General features: G+C 39.0%; 1 protein-coding gene across 1 annotated transcript in view; it reads right to left on the bottom strand.

Annotated features, from left to right (window-relative positions):
• Positions 1-19,871, bottom strand: part of LOC129093468 (collagen alpha-1(XXV) chain) — a 145,097-nt gene continuing 125,226 nt past the window's right edge. The window contains 24 exon segments of the mRNA XM_054601495.1: positions 1-47; positions 50-82; positions 85-196; positions 1,738-1,791; positions 2,910-2,936; positions 3,348-3,401; positions 3,517-3,570; positions 4,115-4,150; positions 4,495-4,575; positions 5,086-5,112; positions 5,464-5,514; positions 5,604-5,666; positions 5,789-5,869; positions 6,096-6,140; positions 6,346-6,390; positions 7,662-7,685; positions 9,136-9,213; positions 9,462-9,506; positions 9,968-10,012; positions 10,797-10,865; positions 11,919-11,981; positions 13,515-13,559; positions 15,317-15,352; positions 15,738-15,770. Coding sequence (XP_054457470.1) covers positions 1-47; positions 50-82; positions 85-196; positions 1,738-1,791; positions 2,910-2,936; positions 3,348-3,401; positions 3,517-3,570; positions 4,115-4,150; positions 4,495-4,575; positions 5,086-5,112; positions 5,464-5,514; positions 5,604-5,666; positions 5,789-5,869; positions 6,096-6,140; positions 6,346-6,390; positions 7,662-7,685; positions 9,136-9,213; positions 9,462-9,506; positions 9,968-10,012; positions 10,797-10,865; positions 11,919-11,981; positions 13,515-13,559; positions 15,317-15,352; positions 15,738-15,770 — 1,248 coding nt within the window.

The raw sequence follows: 19,871 nt of genomic DNA, 5'->3' as shown, positions 1-19,871 counted from the left end.
CTATGGTTTGGTGGACGCTGGGTATCTGTTTAGCCACAGGGCGCTCTTCCTTGTTTGGGAACCACTGCTCTACGCGGCTGGGGAGGCGATTTTCCAGCTTGGGACATACCAATGGGCAGGGTGCATCTAATCCAGGGGCACCCTGTTCTCCTTTCTCGCCCTTAGGCCCTTTTTTGCCCTTCTTTCCCTTCTCCCCCTGTGGATACAACGTTTTGGTGAAGTTAGCATCATTTTTTAAACATCTGGGAGAGCACTGATATTAGGAGGGATGTGATTATAAAGGGAGGCTATGGCTCACAAAGGAGAAAGACACATGGTCAAGTTAGATAGGAGGGGATATCAGACAGTAATGGGAATTCCTTAGGGCAGGAAGAGGACGAAAAGGGGAATATTACAGTAGGAAGGAGTAAAAAACAGCGCTGATCGCCAAAAGGGGTGTCAAGGGCAGGAAGGATGAGAAAGAGAAGTAGGGAAATAAAACCTCCAGGAGGACACAATTAAATCAAATACACACTGGAAAAATGTTAACTGTATCCCTCCAAGTTTGGGTTGAAGTTTGACTTCTTTGTCATTCAGAAACATGCACGGGACAAAAACAAGCTGCATAATAATAAAAAAAAGTTGATATAAAAAAAGCATGAAATTATCTTTATTTTCAATAAACTTCAGAGCTACATTTCGGCCCTCATGGGATGAGATGTGCAATTTTTGGTGCATGATTATACTTTTGTTGGTATGAAATTTCAGAAAACTGTACTACACTGCGTTTTTTCAAAATAATCATTTTCCTTGATCGTCACTCAAAGTCATCCATAACCTTTTAAATTCAAAGTTTAATGTATTTGTCAACCATTTTCGAACACAAAATTGATCCCAGCACGGCTTCTATTCCGGGTATTTAGCAACAACTGGAACAGAAGCAGTGCTGGGATCTATTTTGTGATGGAAATTGGATTACAAATACAGAGATTCACAGAGACGTGAGAACGCAAAAATGCAAATTGTGGTTATCTATTAGGAATGGGATACAGTTTCTCAAACACATCAAACCTCTAAGAAATACATTAGAAGTGTTAGTAAGTGGAAACATACAAATTGAGCACTGAAAAAAACTACTGTGTACATAAACAAGGGATCAGTTATCAACAGGCTCAAGAGCTCATGGAAGTGGCATGTTTTAAGTATTTTCATGCATGAAAACAACAGAATTAAAAACAAACGTGAATCTTAAGAGCCTGTTGTCAATGGACTGCTGTGGTCTATCATGTTGAAATCCCTTTTTTGGATGCCTCAGAATGAAATTTGACTCGTGATTTTGAGAAATGAGATGACAAATCATTCAAAAAAGGAGAACAAAAGTTTGAGAGGACTGGGGATGATATTTTATGCAAAGGAAATATGTTATATTTTATGACGTTTTTATGCAATTATTTTCAAAAAATCTGGTTGATGAGTTACTCTCTTAAGAAAGTCAAAAGGCTATTTATCTGTAACATCATAAGTAATCCATTAGGATCATAAATATATATATATTTTATTTCATAATTCCTGTCAACCACTCTATTCCTTCCAACAACCATATACACTACCTTTGGTCTGTAAATCACAGATTAACTGTAAAACTAAATTTATCATAGAAAGTAGAATACCTCTTTAGTTCCTGTCACTGTCCATTGACATCAGTCCTCTGTCTAATGTTAAGGGGTTGGCAAGCCATAATATTCTATCTACATCTACCTTTTCTCCTCTTTCCCCAACGTCGCCTTTCTCTCCCCTTAAGCCTTGCAACCCCTGTAAAAGTTCAACTCTACTTAATTACTATGGCTTTACTATGCAAAGACAAGAGGGAGTGTTAAAAACCTGGAAAACTGTAGGAAACACATCAGGATCAAAACTAAAGGAAAAGAAAAAGATGAGGGATGTGCAACAATAATATGTATATTATGTACAATATCTAGCTGCCTTTTAAGTATAATAAAAGTTTTGTACAAAGGAAAAATTGGCAATTCATCCGAATCACTTGCAATAACAGATCCTTACAAAAAACAAGCTTAATGCATTTTGACACTGGAGCTGTACCTTATTGTCGCTCACCATCAAAGGTAATCATTTTATCTATCCAGTTTGTTATTTAAACCGTCTGCATTGCAGTTTGCGATCGGTCAATCTGAAGAGCTGCAATGCATTTTTGGGCGGTGGAAAATCTGATTAAGATCACCCCTCATACTCAGAAATGCTAACTAATCTAGAATACATCCAGGCATTTCTCGCATAAACAATATCCAAATACTATGCAGTTGGAACGCAATACGTACTAAATGTTATGTCCTACTACTAACTAGTTAATATGCAATTATTAACAGCAAAGGTCCATGTCAAAAGCTATACTCCACCATCACTGATTAGATAATTAGCATCGGGTGTGTAGCACCATATGATATATATGAAGTAAACCACGACTGTCCTATATGTTGAATATGAAGTGCAGAAGTAATATGCTGGAATATTGTTATTTAAGATTTGTGCGTGATTATATTTTTAGGTTACCTTTAACTTTTGATATACATATTCAAGGATATTAAGGGATTTTTTTGAAAATGTAACTTAATAGCATGGGGATATATGTGATACTTGTGGGATTGGCAAACTGAGCTGTTGCATACAATAAGTTGTTCATGTTGATTGGGTGTCTGTGTATATGAAGTATACATCTGGTGCCTATTAGACAATTACTGATGATAGAGGTCAAATCTAGTTAAGCTTGTTTTTTTTTTGGGGGGGGGTTTATATTTAAAAGCTTTTTGCCAAGCACCCCTGTACTGGAAGATGCATTTACTGTCACTAATGCTTACACTTTTTGTCCCTATGCCTTCAGGGAAAACTGTACAAACAAAGTTGAAGATACTTACATCCAAGCCCGGTGTTCCAGTAGCTCCCTGCAAATATAAAATATTAGCTGTATCATCATTACAGAGTTGAATTTCACAAATGCCAACGTGGTTCTAACTCTCTCAGTGAAAGCGTGCACAAATATACAGATCATACCTTTTTCAATACATGTTGGAAATGTAGGAAGCAAACAACTGCACCTATTTTATATAGGGGTACTTATTTTACTGCTTAAAGATCACTTTGTCCTTTCCAGCAACAAACTCTTTAGGATACTATATTTAATTGCAATGACACCTAGAGTGGCTGGAGGAGCTTCTCTTAACCAGGATTCAAGATTACATAAATGCTTTTAGCAAAATGCATAAGCTCCACATGGCTGCTGCCGATCTTATCTTTACTCATCCCTCAATAAAGATAATGTTTTTTCAACATGATAATATCCTCATCGTACTTACAGGTAGTCCATAAGGTCCCCTCGGTCCTGGTTCGCCTTGTGCTCCTCTCTCACCCTAATACAAATGAATCAGTGTTGCAATCACATGAAACCAAAAACACTTAAAATGAAAGTTCAAATGTATTGTATCATTAGTCAGACATAAGTTCAAAATCAAATGTTAATCTTACTATGTCACCCTTTGGTCCAGCTGGACCAGCTGGACCCGTAGGCCCGTCCATGCCCTGCAAAAAGTAGCGTTGCCATGGTGAGTTTATATCAATGGACTATCGCAGGTATTTTAAAATAAAGTTGATTTTCAAAACAAATACAAGATGGAAAGCAAAAATTATGTTGAGCGTCCACATTTGTACAATATTCCCGTCAGGTTTGACCTACAAGCAGCACACAGAACTGCTGCCAGAACACGTGCATTGGCCACAAAGGACATCTACAACACTGCTGACACAGTTAATGTATGAGTGTGTGTTAATGCCATGTTAATGCAACACAGGACAAAAGGAGAGCCTTGAAATGCCTGCTGTAACAGCTTCATGTATGATCGCTTTTAAAATCAGTGTGGCTTAATTTAACTCATGACAACTAGCTAAGATGAAAACATTTGACAGATGTTTATAGAACTTTCTTTTCACAGTGAAATACAATTAACTGGAGTGATGGTGGTAACAGATTTGGGGGAAAGTGTGGGAGGGGGACTGTATGGAGGGTGAGAGGGAGGAAAGTAGGCATACGTTGGTTGGTGAAGCCTCTTGGTCACTTGACACTCACCCTAATTCCGGGCTTGCCGTCCAAGCCGGAGGCTCCCTGCGTGGTTATGGAGGTATGAGTGACATGAACAAGGCGGGATTAGTACCAGATGAGCACTGTTATTAGGACAGGTTGATGGCAGGGTTTACAACATCTCAAATACACTGTGTGTTACAGGGAGTCAGCCCAGGCAAATGAAAATGAAGACAGAAAATGGATAGCCATTTAGACAATCACACACATACATACAAACACAAACTCACTCAAATGGGTGCAGTAATGTATGCAATAAGAAAACAGACAGGGCTAAAATACAAATGAGAAATTTCTATGGATATCTAAGGGAATCAAGGACAGGGCTTTGTGGTTGGAGTTGTCCCATGATGCACGGCTGTACTTACCGGGAGACCCAGTGGTCCACGATCCCCTTTGTGGCCCGATTCTCCTCGAATACCCTTCACACCATGCAAACCAGGTTCCCCCTTTAAAAAAAACAAAGGAAACAAGGGAAGAAGGCGAACATGACACAGTTTTTGCACTTGTGCCTTTCTCTCTCGTGTCATATTTAACTAAGCTGATGTACTTGCAAGATTCCTGCACTTTTTTTGGGTTACATTGCACACACATGGTTGACGGCAGTTATTGTAAGTCGCTTTGGATAAAAGCGTCAACTAAATAAATCTAGGCTCGCTCATGTGGTTTCTACAAGAAATAGTGAAGATGCATCAGTGACAGAAAGTAAAAACTTATAATTGGCTTGTTTACGGAGATTCACAGTCATCTAGAGCTTGTTCTTTTCAAGGGTTAACAAATGTTTCACTTTGGAATGGACTTATACAAGTATACACATATTTCATAGGAGGGTATTACAAATACACTTGATTCTCACCAGAGAGGAAATGGTGAGAAGAACTAATGAAAAGGGCCTGTCTTGGTCATATAAACCTGAGTTGTTATCATACGTGCACTTTACATTTCTTGCTCTGATTTACCTTTGGTCCAGGGAAACCATGGGGGCCCTGAAAACATAGCAAAATATTAGTTAGTGGTTGGTCTCACAATCAACAATATTTATTTCTTATTCTATACAACTAAACCAAGTTGTTTTTTATCAGTCTTTCTACCTAATTATAATAATCTATCCTCAATTTCCTTCTTGTCCAACTCCCTGTCAATAACCTGCTGGTGAAGATGTGCAGACATATTCTTGTCTTTTGCCATTAAAGCTATGCTGTCTGAGAATACAGTTTGAAGTTACCTGTAGTTAGTTTGGAAAGGTAGATGTATAACTTGCATGTTTAAGCACAGCTTGCTCCTAAACGATAAGTACAGTATATCGTCCACTGATGAGACCTTTTAGAGACACTCACCATGGGTCCTGGGGGTCCATGGGGCCCTGTTGACCCTGGAGTGCCGACGATCTGGGAAGTTTGCAATGAACAACAACTATAATAAAACTTCTTTAGTATTGTTATGCCGAGTCATAATAAATGTCTTATATGTGACTTACTGAAGAACCTTGAGGACCAGGCAGACCTGAATCTCCCTTATCCCCTTTTACGCCATTGACACCCTATGGAGCAAAAGATACACAAGACATGTTTGGTTTCTATGGTTTCTGATGACCATAAACAAAGATTTTATCAGGCTCAGTCACGGGAAACAGTTATAGTTCAAATATATCTAGATTCTTACAGGTAGGCCTGTTAAACCGGTTGCTCCTTTCTCCCCTGAAGCTCCAGGCATTCCCATGTCACCTTTGGAACCTTTGTAGCCCTGAGAAGGGAGGGGAAACATGTCAACAGATAATGAAAAGGAGCTATGGTGAGTCAGTTATTCACCCTGTGGATACTTATGCAAATAGTTTTTATTTTTAATACACATTAGTATGTATAAGAGGCCTTCAGTCTCAATATGCTTCCTCCTCTGAGATAATCCTCAGTTAATTACGCATCAATAAAACAATTCAAAATTGAAAACATTATATATATAATGAACTCACTCTTTCACCATCGAGTCCAGGTAGACCGGGCATACCACGATCCCCCTGGGAGAGGACAAAGATACATTTTACATACACAGTCAAAATGCAGATGTTACTGGTTTGATTTTGTTTGCAGGACAGTAATATGTTGTGATTTTGTTAGTTGAAGAAAGAAGTCAACATGAGCTTTTGCACATGTAAGGAAAACATTTAAAATTGTAGCTATAGGCAGAAACACAATGCATAATGTGCAGGAAATAGAGTTTACCTTTATACCCGCTGGTCCGATTGGCCCAGGAGGTCCAGGAGGACCCTGAACACAGAGAGAGGAGCAGGAGGAGTTTCAATTAGATTTCTACTCAACTGATTTCAACTGTTTCAATAAAAACAATCATTTAAATAAAATAAGAAACTACGTTTCATCATTGGAACATCCCATCACAATGAAATGACTTACATAAAGGACACAAAATGTTAGCAACTGGTGATGAACAATCAAGCTCAACTGAGTCAAAGTCAAAAACATGTTAGCTACAACATACAGATAAATCATAATAATAATCAGATGAGTCAGCAACAAACTCACTCATTTACTCATATACTTATAGCTACACTTAGTAAAGGTAACTTCAATGCTAGAATGATGCTAGTAAAATGCTTATTCCATACAAAGATCACCAACATAATCCAAATAAAGTTGAGCTTTGGTAAATAAGGATGTACAATGCTAAACATGCTACATTTTCCCGTGCTAACGAACATAAAGTATAGTGTTGCACAAATGCAATTTGGTTTTTTGGCTTATAGGCTACATAAATGTAATACTTGGTTGGTAAAAGGGAAATCAGGGATCAGTTACATAATAACCCCCTTCCTCCCACTTTTTCTATGATGTGTACAGTTTTTTCTAACCTGGAATACTACCTGGCTTCAGATTTGCCATGTCAAGCTTAATTACATATGAAATGAACATTATAATTCAGGAATATGCAATATAACAGTAAAAAAACTGAAACACTAAGGTCTTTAAACTAGATTTTGAACAGAGACCCGGTTCAAGACAGGTCCTAAAGATTTGGTGATAAAGCAGGACCCAATGAATGATCTTATCATATCAATCAATATTATTCTTGTTGCATATTCCCAAATCAATGTTCAGTTACATCAACACAAACCGGGGCCTTGGAGTTCTGGGCCCACTTTGCCTACTTGGCAATCTAGCCTCAACTATAATCATGACTGCTATATGCTCGGAATGATTTGGACCAAAAAGTGGACCGTGTGAGTTTTGGAAAACCCCTTTTCAAATATTTTCTCATGAGGTTGTTTAAAATGATATTTTACTAACATTCAGGGTGACAACCAGCAACTCTGGCAGCCTGTAGGGTTGCTCACACAGAGGCATCAACGCAGCGCTGAATACTGTTTTCATTCATTGTTAAGCAAACACTAGCTGGGCAAGACGGCACAAGTACAACAAGGCAATGCAAATCAGGGTTGGGTTTTGGTTGGGCCCATGCGAGGAGGAGGGATGAATCACTCATGGAGATGACACAACACAAAGAATACACAGAGCCGAATTACCGTTACTGTTATTGTGGTTATCTTCTGCAGTGGGCCAAAGGAGTGGTAATGGGCAGGAGGGCGAGAGATAAGATTGCAGAGTTCACACAGGAAAGAAACCTTTGTGTCAGCACATTTCGGCACGGATACAACCTCAAAATTAATGATTTATTAAAGTCCAGCTAACAGCCTGTTTATCTGTAGAGGACGTACTCTGAATAGTATTAATTTGAAGGCATTGCACTTTGATTTAAGGAATACATTTTCTTATGAACCATAGACCATAGACCATGAACCATACCTTTCTATTCATTTCTCATGAAATGTTCATGTTCAACTAATAATTAATAAATGGGTTAAGCTAGCTAAAATCTGATTTGTTAGCCTCGGCAAACATGGTCAAGTGTGATATCTTACAGTTTAATTCACTTTTATTGGTAAAAAAGTTTTATTTTCATTTAGTTAGGTTAGAATTTATTTATTCATGTTTCATTCTTTTTGAGAAGTTGATCTCTTTTCCTTTTAATTGAGAGTAATTCATGATTTATTCCTCATTCTTAATTTCGTATTACTTATTGTTTATTTATTGCGATGACCAGTATGTGTTTTTAAAAATGATTAATCAGTGTATAATTCTGTGTGCTTAAAATTCATTGAAAAGTAAGACTTTGAAGAGGGGAGTTTTGTTTAAGTAACTTAGCTCCTGATCATTATTAGAGTTGCAAAAGGGAAACAGGGGTGTAAATAAGGTAATGCAGCAAATGCAACTGTTAGACAGTCAACCTCTGGTGAGATGTTCGACCAATGAAAGCCAGACAGAACCCTTAACTATCTTGAAAAACAGAACTGTCATAGATTAAGATGCTATATAAAAAGTCTTATCCAATAGTTTGGTGCCATTTCTGTTGTAAACCGCATACAGATCTGGAGGTGAGATGCTCCAAGTAAAGATTTCCAAATAGGGTGAGACAACAAAAATATCTGGGTTTTCAGGATCTTCTTGTTTTCTGGCTCTTTTTAGGCCTTTTGAGCTTTTTGGCTTTGGGCTATTTGACTCTCTAGCTTGAGCACCTTATTGGGGTCTTTTTGCTTTTTGACTTTTCTTTTAAAGCCCTAGACAGGGTTTTTTGACTCTTTTTGTAATCTTCATATTATTGTAAAAAACTAATACAACTGGGTTGTATTTTGGACACTGAAATCAAAGTCTTCTCTTTCTCATCTCTGAGGTTGTCTGCATAGTCCCTAAAAGGTAAGAGATCCCTTCTCCTGGGATAGGCCCACATTAGATTTTAATTCAGCATACATTTTAAAAGCACAGTTGAACACAAGCTAAGGTTGAATACATTGTTGTTCATTTTGATATTGACTTGCTAAATGCGATTTGCGAAGTTTGTTTCATGTACTGCTGTATATTTTACATAAGACAACAAACGTGTGTGAAATTTAACTGTGTTAAAGGTCTCTCTGAATGTGGTTAGTTAAGTTCTTGTCTGACCTGTAAAGCCTCCTGAATGTTTCCATTGTAGTCAACGATTTCAGTGGCTCCTTGGTCTCCTTTCTGTCCAGGAGGGCCCTGCACATTATTGCCATCAAGAAACACATTTAAACCCATGTTTTTTTATACAGTACTCCCAACTTAGAAATAACATAATTTCCAACATTTAAGACCAACATCATTAAAACTGCTAAGGTTAGACTGCTGCCCCCTGGTGGTAATCAACGTGAGATGCTGCATGTCATGGGAAATTAAAGCACTTTTTTCCCACATGCATCATCAAATCATCCGAGAAAGCAACGAATAGAGGCAATATAATTGTTTACCTTCGGGCCAGAAGATCCAATTTCTCCTTTATCTCCAGTCTCCCCCTAATGTGAGAAAACAAACAAAAGTTATAAAGGAATTGCCAATACTATTATTAGTAAATTCTCCTTTGCAGAAAGCAAAAACGTGGAATCAGTTTTGGAATCATACATCACATATATCTCATCATTATGGTGTAAGAAGTTCTAGAATTTTCAATCATAACATGGAAAGACACATAATACTGCTGTATATGAGTTTTTCCCTCTTCATCATATGGATTATTTTAAGGATCTTAGGATCCTTCTGAAATGTTAGTTTTTTTATTTCAGACTTGGAGACCTGGTACAAGGGCATGTATCTGCTTCCTGTTTGTCTGAAAGTTTGTGAGAAAAAACAAACAAAACTTTGAACATCGAATGGTGGAAATCCAAGATCGGATTCACATGCGAAATCTAACACAAGGATCCGCTCATTAAGGGCCTGTTCTCGCCAAATGAAAAGAAAACACATCTGCCATGCTCACCTTTGAGCCTCTAGGACCGGGTGTACCAGACTCTCCTTGTGAACCCTGCCGTGAGTAAGAAAAATTAGATGACGAACAGAGTCATGAGGGACTCTTTAAAAACGACAAGCCCATTTCTTGAGATGTAAACATGAAATTGATAAACACTCTTTTATGGGTTCAATCTAAATTCATAATTTAAAAAAATCATTTAAAATGCATATCTCACAAAGGAATATCATCGACCTCTTGTTCTCCTCCCGAGAGAGCAACACCGTCAGCTTCAGTGACATGACCAGCTTTTAATATGCCATAGCCGCCATGCAATGGAGAAAGTGTTTATTTGAACTCTGGCATTGATAAAGAAGGGGGTTTCACTTTTGGGGTTTCTAATATGATGTGAAACAGATCTGTGAGTCGTCTCAGTTTAGACTGGAGCTTAAGCTACCTGCTGGCTCAGTGCCAGACATAAACAATGGTAAACTCATTTATATTTGGTTTACTTTACGCGGACTCCAGGGAAAGCCTTGAACCTATTACAGGCTATAATGAGTTAGCCAGCTCTCTTTGTTAAGATAGCTGACTATTTGACGGATAGAGTGAGCCCTTGCTTTGGGATGCATTCTTCTTTTTCTTATTTCAAACTCTAGGAACTATGGCGTGTGCTTAAATCAGCTTGGCTCTAGATGGCAGCAAAAATCCATGACTTACATGTGTGAAGAGACGGTTGTGAACAAGCAGAAAGCTGTATAATGCACACTGCTGAATGGTCCAGTTTATTTTTTCTTCTCAGAGTTCATGCCATTTGTATATGCATTGCACACATGCACGTGTGCACTTAATAACTGACCTTTGGTCCAAGGGGTCCAAGTTCTCCTCTCTCACCCTTCCCTTGTGGCCCGTGGTCGCCTTTCTCTCCCTATACAGACAAAAGAGCAAACAAAGAGAAGTTACCTCTGCAACCGTTATCTGTCAAGGAAAAGTGTTGATCAAGGCCTGGTTTCTTTTTCTTGTCAGCAGAAGAGCTGCGATGCATCTTTTGACTGAACATCAGGCGTGAACTTCAATTTCCTTAATGTGAGGCAGTATTGACTGGACTGAGGAATCTACAAAAAAAACTCCACGCCCTTCCCATGGGTTTGCTTACTGGGCAGATTTACATGGTGAATCATAGATATTTATGCTGAGTCGGCACAATCGGTTTACAGATTGTGAAGGTGAAATGTTATTTTTTTAAGAAAACCCCCCAAAAAACTTCTGTATCAAGCCCTCTTTGTCCTAATGTGAATATAAGGTGAATGTTTAAGGAAAAATGCAAATCCTTTGTTGTATGGCTGTGTGCATTTTCTTTCATTGTAAAGTGACCTAAAATAGCCAATAGAGGGGGGTGTGGTGTAAGTCAAAGCTCATACTCTCTGTTACTTATTTCTGATACTTCAATTATTACCCTCCAAAAAATTGGATAAACCCCAAGTTGTCTCAAACCTGTGGCCAATCCTGAACATCAGGAAAAACAATCAGATAAAATATTTGCTGCGATGCTCCTCTTTTTCAGCTCTAACTCTGACATTTGAGTGAGCAACATGCCAGATGACAATGCAAAAACCAATATACCATGATTAGTGATGCACTGCAAACAGCTCTGTGCAAAAGGACAACGGCAACATTAATTGTAGTGCGACTGGATTATCACCGCTGGCTCCACAGTGTGAAAATGTCACGACTCAAAGGGAGCGGTGGGGATTAGCTCATTCTGACCACTTCCAAGTGACATTTTGAAGAAACGGGGGCTTAATCACCTCGGTAGAGTGATAATAATGGATAATGAGACCATAAACCCAGAGGAACTGCTGATTTCAATGACGATCCCACTGACAGGATGCGATAAAAAGCTGACAAAGCTGAAATGTGCACTGTGTCACTCTCACATTGTTATGAACAAGATTATTGTAATCAAGCAAAAGTCACCCACCTTAGTTCCTGGGAGTCCTGGAAGCCCTGGCTCTCCCTGGGGGCCGAGGTATCCAGGCTCACCCTTAAAAAAAAAGAAAAGCAGATATTAATTCCTTTACCACAAGGGAATTTTTGGTGTAGCGTTACCTGCACCCGCTGTTAATGAGCACTGAACACATACACAAGATGCATGGCCAAACATATTCAAAACGACAGGCATGCACTTACTGCTCACACAAACAAACACACTCAGGGACACATGCATAAATCACACACACACACAGACACGAATAAATCATCACTGGCTTGTTAATTTATCCCCTGGCTTCACATCCATTAATGACTCGCTCTTATGAGCCTCAATAGACGTTATGACTGACCTTGTTAGAAACTCATCAGAGCTAAAGAAGCGCTATGCTTAAAAGCTGTGTGCAAAAAAAAACAGGCTTTCTGCCACTTATGAAGAAGCGTTCATATTTTTACATTTGCGCTTTCACTTATGAGGAGTCAGCTTCCAGTATGAGGTGTGATGCTTGATTTGATTTGCATTACATCTGATTGGGAAATTACTTTATTGCTAAACCATCTGCAACCAGAGCTCCAACCCACTGTATTCAGAAACTCTGGAAGCGTTTGGAGAGGTAATGGACACTTGCCTCTCAAACTTTTAAACATTGATTGGATAAAGAGCCAAGAATGCAGAGCAGAACAAAGTGCAAGCGGAGCTCAGTACCCAAGAGTGCTAAGTTAGCAAAAATATTGTTAGAATCCATCAAGCAGTCAGGCCTCTTAAGTAAAAACAGGAGTATATAAAATGTAAAATGAAAGGGCTTTTTTTTATTTTTATAAGGCCAGCACATAACAAGCACACCAAAGAAAAAAAACAAACAGAAAAAAACAGAAAAAAGCATCATCTCATCGTGCCCGTGTGAGCATTCCTTGCATTCACGTTTGTTTCAAGCTAATGATCCTGAGAAACACTGAGGTGGTTGGTATTCTTTAAACAGAAGATGCAGCAAATTATTATGTGCCTCTTGTTTCACCATCTGCTGTTTGTTTTTAATGACAGACTAAACAAGCAAGCATTTTAACTAAACCAACAAAAGCCTAATTTGAAGAAATTTCTAAATAATTAAATAGAAATAGCTCTTCCGCTCCTTAGTGAGCGGACATATCCCCCCCCCCAAGTCTTTTGGTTCCACTTTCAGGAAGTAGAATGGAGTTGTTGCCAGGGATGCAGTGTTCAAATCATTAATTCAGAGACCGCTACAGTGAACCTAAATTAAACCGTTTTCTTCTTTTTGATCTGGCATGCTCAGATCAAAAGCATCAACTATTTGGCCTTGTCGGTTTACCCTGAGCGATTTACTTTTCACTGCACTGTATATACAGCTATTACTGTGCGTCTGCCACTTAAGCAGATGTAACCTTGCAGTCTAGGTACAAATCCCTCACAGCAGGAAAAGCAAGATTATGAGACCTTAATGTGTGGTGCATGACGCATGACGCTAGGCCAGCCGAGTTTTGCTCTGAATTCTGCCACAGACGGGCCGAAGAGGATGGACAGGGACAACACCGGGGGGATGACTGGGGATAAAAACAGCGAAGCATTTACCTTTATCCCTGGGAGTCCAGGCAGCCCTGGAAGTCCTGGCTCTCCCTACACAGGAAGAGTGTGACATGTTACAGCCAAGCCAAGCTAAGCTGAGTCAAGCCTCATTTGTGGGCTCTTTGGGGTTCTATCAGCCCTACACTTTATTTTCTATTTGTGTTTTCTCTGGCTATCAAGCTGCTGTAATCCTGAAAAGCAACATGCTCTCCGCAAGTGTATGTTGCCTGCCTGCGGTAAGCACCGGCGGAAGGTAGTGCACATGCACTTTCAAACCAAGTCATGCAGCCATGGCTTGACAGCGTGATTAGTGCTTGTTATAACACTCAACCTTTCACAAAGTGCAATGGAGTCTTATTTTTATGATTTCATTGGTTTGGGCAGGTGTGAAAAGTTCTGGTTCCTGGAAGGAAAAATTGTCAGATACTTTGGATTAAATTTGCAAAAGCTGTTGGAGTGAGCTGCCGTGGCTTCAAGGTCGTTAGAGTTTGGCCGTGCTGCTAGTCAAGAGTTGGCCTCTTTCTCTGTTACCAAGGTCGGGTCATTGTCAAGTTGAGAACTCCAAACTCCCAGTACATGCAAGTTTGAAAAAACGCACATTTGATTCAACTGTGGAAAAATAAGAGGTCAAGTCTCTCTGCGAGACTTTCAAAACAAAATGTTTGACTCCGGATAATTTAACGCTCTATTAAGACCGTTGTATTCATGGCATATGAAAAGAAATGATTAGCGCTGCACGAGAATGATCAACTGTAACGTCCCTCAGGGGATCAGGAAGAGGGCTGTAAGTTTCCATTTAGGCTAACGAAAACACCGTAAAACTAATGATCAAAAGTCTTTTTTTGTGGACTGCTACTTCACAAATACTTGAATGCCATCCAATGGTAATATTAAATGGGGAACAACAACTCAATCTCCTGATGGCCATTTTGATGAGAAATATAATTTGTAAGTGTGTCAGCACAAGCAGAACGGCTGTAAAACGAGAGATAACATAAAGCTGGTTAAAAAATTAGTACGGGCCACAAGTGTTGCATTTGCAGCACAGCAGAAAAAAATAACATTTGCTGAAAGCCCCTCAGTCTGTCTGGAACCAGTTTGTCCAAACACAGAAAAGAGAAGGGGAATTAATGGGGCGCAGCGCTTGGGATTAAAAAGTGTAATTAGATGGGGCACTGGTGCAATCTCGAAGCGGTTTGGTCAAGGGACAAGTAATGGCTTTTATTTCGTAGGAAAATAGCTCCTTCTGCTGCATGCTTGTTTTATTAGTTTCTCATCAGCAACTGTTTCCTTAACAATATTCTTGGAAAGTGTGAAACACCAGAAGAAAAACTGCCTGACAAACGTTGCTTAAAAACAAAAAAAACTTCTGTAGAATTGATGCGAAGCAGAGTGTTGGGATTACCTGGTGGTTTTATACTCTGTCAAGTACAGGTAACAATAAAAAATGGAGCAAAGGCTCAGTAAATCCAGAGGTGTTAGTTTGATACCTGGGACATTACGCTGGCTCAAAGCAAGTATCAAGCCAAAGTAAATGTAAGATGAGTGGGAGCACTGTGATGTAGAGTTCAAGTTGAAGTGTCAGGTTCTGCTCCGTGAGCCCCCACATGTACAACCATCCTTATTACACTTTAAAAAGATTCTGTTACTGCTTAGTTGAATATTTAAGTAAAGAAACCTATAATGATTAACATAATGTATTCAACAAAATATGGTTAGTCTATATGACAGAAAATGTACTGCCATCACTGCTTCATTTACTTCTATATACTACTATCTATCTAATGTGTAGCAAGTGCAATTATTACCTTTAGTCCACTTCGTCCAGGCTCTCCAGGTTCACCCTGAAATACATGCATAGAGTTTTTTTTTCAGCTGCTTCCTTTCTGGATTGGGTTGCACCAGCTTTTTGTAAATCCATTACTAAGTTAGTGGCTAACTTTAACAGTTTCTTTAGATTTCAATTTCACAAAAAGATATCCATCACTATAACAGTATTTTGACCAAGTATCAGATCAGATATATCGATCATATTACTCTTGTCAGTTTCAGTTAGCTAGGTGAACAGGAAGTCACTTTATGTAAACATCCCAAGAAATAGTTAGATTGTGTAGTGCAAACTCCTGTTTTGGTGACAATTACAATTTGCCTTAGCAACATACAAACAGCTGGTGCAACTCACGCATAATTGAGGACATGGAAAAACGTTTAGCTTAGCTTAGCCCTCACCTTGATGCCTGCTGCAGAGGAGCCTGCATCTCCCTAAGAAAAACATAAAAAAACAAATTAGAAAAAGGTTCAACATGGAAAACCATCTAAAAGTGATGGAGGTAATTACAAGACTGGATGGGTCTTTGTGCACAGGAACAAATATTATTTGCAATTACAGCAACAAAAATATGAAAGGAGCCAATTTGTACTGAACAATGCAGAACATAATTTGACAACTGCTGTATTTCCTGAGTTGTCTGGGTGAAATTGTGTGAAATCCAGAGCAGATTGTCTGCTATTCTAAGCAGTGTTCAGATTGAATGTACTTTTCACAAAAGTTTGAGACAGCATTTTTTATATCTACAGTGTTTCAAATCATTTCACTGTTTTTACACTGTCAAGAGTACAGCTGCAAACTGGTGATGACATGAAACTCAAAACTATAAAGAAATCCCAAACAGTACAGGAGGTAAGGGGCTTTAAAGCTATACTACCAACCATACAACCATTTAAACCCTTTGCATTGCATCTCTTCAGGTATGTTACAGAAGTAGAAGTAGACGAAGCTACTTATTCCACATTATTTCCAGCAAAATCATCCAAACATACAGAGGCTCTTTCCTATGCACTGCATTACTATTGCAGTGTACAGTAAAAACATACATAGAACAAGGGGCCAATAAGCGTAATTATGGGTGGTTGGTGGGAAAAGGGAGTGGGGGAGAAGGAGGTTGGGTCTTTAGCTCTGGTGTGGACTCTGTGGTTTCACTACACATACGCCTTGCACTCAGAAGTTGCTAGAGGAATGCCTCTAGCCCTCAGCTTTTTATGGGAGTCATTACGATGCATAGCACACAAGGCATGTTTAATTGCAGCATTTTTTTGCAGACAATAAACTTATTACTGTTTACAGCTGGGCTTTGTTGCATTCTGAAGTGCGCCTCTATTCATATCTTAAAGGTTATCATTCCGATTTTTTATAAGGGCATTTTCATATAGATATTTTATTGAAGGTACAAAGGATCTATGAGAATTAACTTTTCTAGTTGGCTGTGTAAACAGGCTCCTCGTATTACATTATCGAAGATGAATAAAAGGCTTTCACATGAGGAAGTTTAATGTTTTTGGTCAAGTACAACATGGATGTCATGTCGCGGTTGAACTCAAAATTATAATAAAACAGGAAACTTTATATATAGAGAGGCCCATTATTCAGACTTTTTTGTGTCTTGGTTAATTCTTACAACAAAGCAAACATCAAAGTCAGAGTTGGTGTACACCTGTTGCTTTTTGGCAGGGAAGTAAATCTAAGAATGCCTCACATCTGTACTTAATTGTTACATCTTATACAAAAAAGAACCCACTTTAGCTCACGATCAAGCTTGGGAGAATATGTAAGAATGATTAACTATTTTTCCCATTGTAAATCTCAGCAGGATGAGACCATAAGGTTCTAATATTGTGGAAAATGCATTTGACACACGATTAATTAAAAAGCCACCATGAGATATGTTAAGTATTGGAGGATGCCGCACACACAATTAACACTTCATTCCCCTGCTGCTGAACTGATAGTCACATTTCTGACAAGCCAGACACAAGTGACACTTAACTCGAGAACCAAGTGAGAGTTTTCACGAGTTTAATCTATTCCAAATGATGAACTATGAGATGGAAAATGTGGTGGAATTGGGAGGTGAGCTGAGGTGTGGCACAGAGTGCTGAAACGTCCCAATTGGGCCAATTATCATGGCGAGGCTACAGCCTGTGATTCAACCGCAGAGCAGAGCAGGACGGAGAGCTGTCACCACAGCTCCACTCCATTATAGGCGCCCAGAGCTGTTGCTGCATATTGGCATTTAAAGATAATAGCGTGGAGATCTCATAATGTATACTTGGTTAATCAGGCAATTTTCCAGCTGTTTGCCTGTGTGAGAGCCAATGAGATGGAGAGAATTAATCGGCGAGCAGTGGAGCCAGAGTAGAGTTGTGACAAATGTAACCATTAAATGTAACCACAGCCCTTTAAACATGACTCCTACTTCATATAACGGTCATTAGTAAAGATGACCAAATTTAGCGGCCTCAGCTGAATATCGACCTCAGTCCCCGAGTTAGAATACATGTGAGTCGACACAGATTGTGATTGGCTCCCAGGGCAGAGAGGCCCCGCCAACAGCTGAAACACGGCCAGGTTATAAGAGCTTGGACCGGATTTTAGGATTCAAAAATCGTACCAACCACTGTGCCACACCGGCCAGAGCCAAGAGCTCAGCCTGGAAGTTCCCAAAACCAATTTAAGAGTTTACTTGTTTTTTCTTCTTCTATTAAACCTTTGAAGAATGTGCCCATCTATGAAGTTTAACTTTCTCAACAAGAGGAGTCACAGTTAATTTCACACCTAGTTAAATACTTAGGCAGAATGCATCAGAGGTAAATGGTTTAGAACTAAAGCTTTTAACTGCAGTGATGATTCGCTATAAATGAGGCCGGGAATGGAAATGCAGAGGATGTAGAAAACATGTATCGTCATAATTGATGATGGCTTATAAAAGTAAAACAGCAGGTATACTGATGATGTATACTTTAAAGAGTGGTAGAAAGTTACAGTGCATTTACTCAAATTCTGTATTTAATTACAATTGTAAGATACCCGCAACTGGCTATTTTTACATTTACATGATTATCTGAGCAAATATGTTGCATTTTTAATCTGTTAAATACCTTGTTATTGAGCCCTTATTACACCTGGCTTATAGGTTTTCTGTGTGGCAGTTTGATAATACACAACTTTATTTAAGAATATGAACCATCTGAGCACACAGATATTAAGTGTTAAACTAGTTTTTGACACAGGGCCTCTCTACAAGATACGGCCTTAAAGATTAGGTTATAAAGCAGGACTTATGATGATATTGTATTTTAATGGTGAAAATTTTGAAACATCTCTTAAGCCTAATAATTAACACGTTATATCTTTCTTTAACCCATACAAAAGCGACAATTGTTGCTGTTTTCCGGGGGTTTGTTGGTCTCAGATTGTTTCTTAGCTCGAGCCAGTTGCCAGGCAACCAGTGGAGGATCCAGGAAGTTACTGGTTCTTGCCAAGAAATAGTTGGGCAAATAACCACCCATGAAATGACGAAATATCTTGTTACTAAATGAGCCTTAGAGGGGCAGGTAGGGTTGGTTTGTTACTTTTGTAAATTGTAACCCAATGGTTTCTTGTTTCCAGTCTTAACACTAAGCTTTAGTTATTGAGATCTGCATATAATAAAATAAAACAAAAGGAGAAGAAATATACAATAACACAAGAAAATGATCAGGTTGGACGAAAGAATCTTGGGGTCTTGTTAAAAAATCATGGCCAAAATGCAGAGCTTGAGGCTTCAAAACGTTAGTCTACACATCAATGTGTGACGTAACTGTGACTGTGTCCACTTCTTATAGTTTAGGGTTTGATCCAATAGAAGATTAAGATAATATGTACTTTCACCTAAAAATCTTTTAGTTGCAGTAGAGTAGAGTACTGTGGTATTATTAAAGTAAAGGATCTGAGGTACTCTCTCTACCACTGACTACAAATGCACACAACATCTAATAATGAACAGAGTTATACTGTAGGTTTACTCTCATCTTAAACATAAAACAACAGGGTTTTTTCATTCAGAGAGATTCAGAGAGTAAAAGATTGCATGTTCTAGGTTATGAGGGAAACAGATTTAAACTTGTGTCTCAGAATAAACGTGCATATAACAGAGCGGAGATGTCCTGTCAGTTATTCTCTTTCACAGTCTGCAGATCCCCCACCGTCTAAACAATCTCCTTTTGTATCATGCAAAGCCCGGTCTGACTGCTTGCACCGCCATTTCTCTCCCCGCTCTGCACTCCCTCAGGTCTCTCTGCTCACCATACCGAAGCTTTCTCTGCCTCACCTCTCACCCCGTGTTACCACATTTTCCCCCGCAGTGCGTGCTGTGTATTGTTAACTTTGGCATCATCAGCGTGGAAGATTAAAAGATGCTCTCGCCTCCCCTCATCTGTCCCCTCTACTCTCTGGTTTCCCTTTGCCAGTTAAACAATAATATCAGGAGGAGAGATTGATCATACACACTATTCTGACGACAGGAGGCTCAGTGTGTGGAAAGACAT

The sequence above is a fragment of the Anoplopoma fimbria genome, chromosome 7 (genome assembly GCF_027596085.1).
Source record: "Anoplopoma fimbria isolate UVic2021 breed Golden Eagle Sablefish chromosome 7, Afim_UVic_2022, whole genome shotgun sequence".
NCBI classification, from domain to species: Eukaryota; Metazoa; Chordata; class Actinopteri; order Perciformes; family Anoplopomatidae; genus Anoplopoma; species Anoplopoma fimbria.
This window is presented reverse-complemented; position numbering and strand designations above follow the sequence as displayed.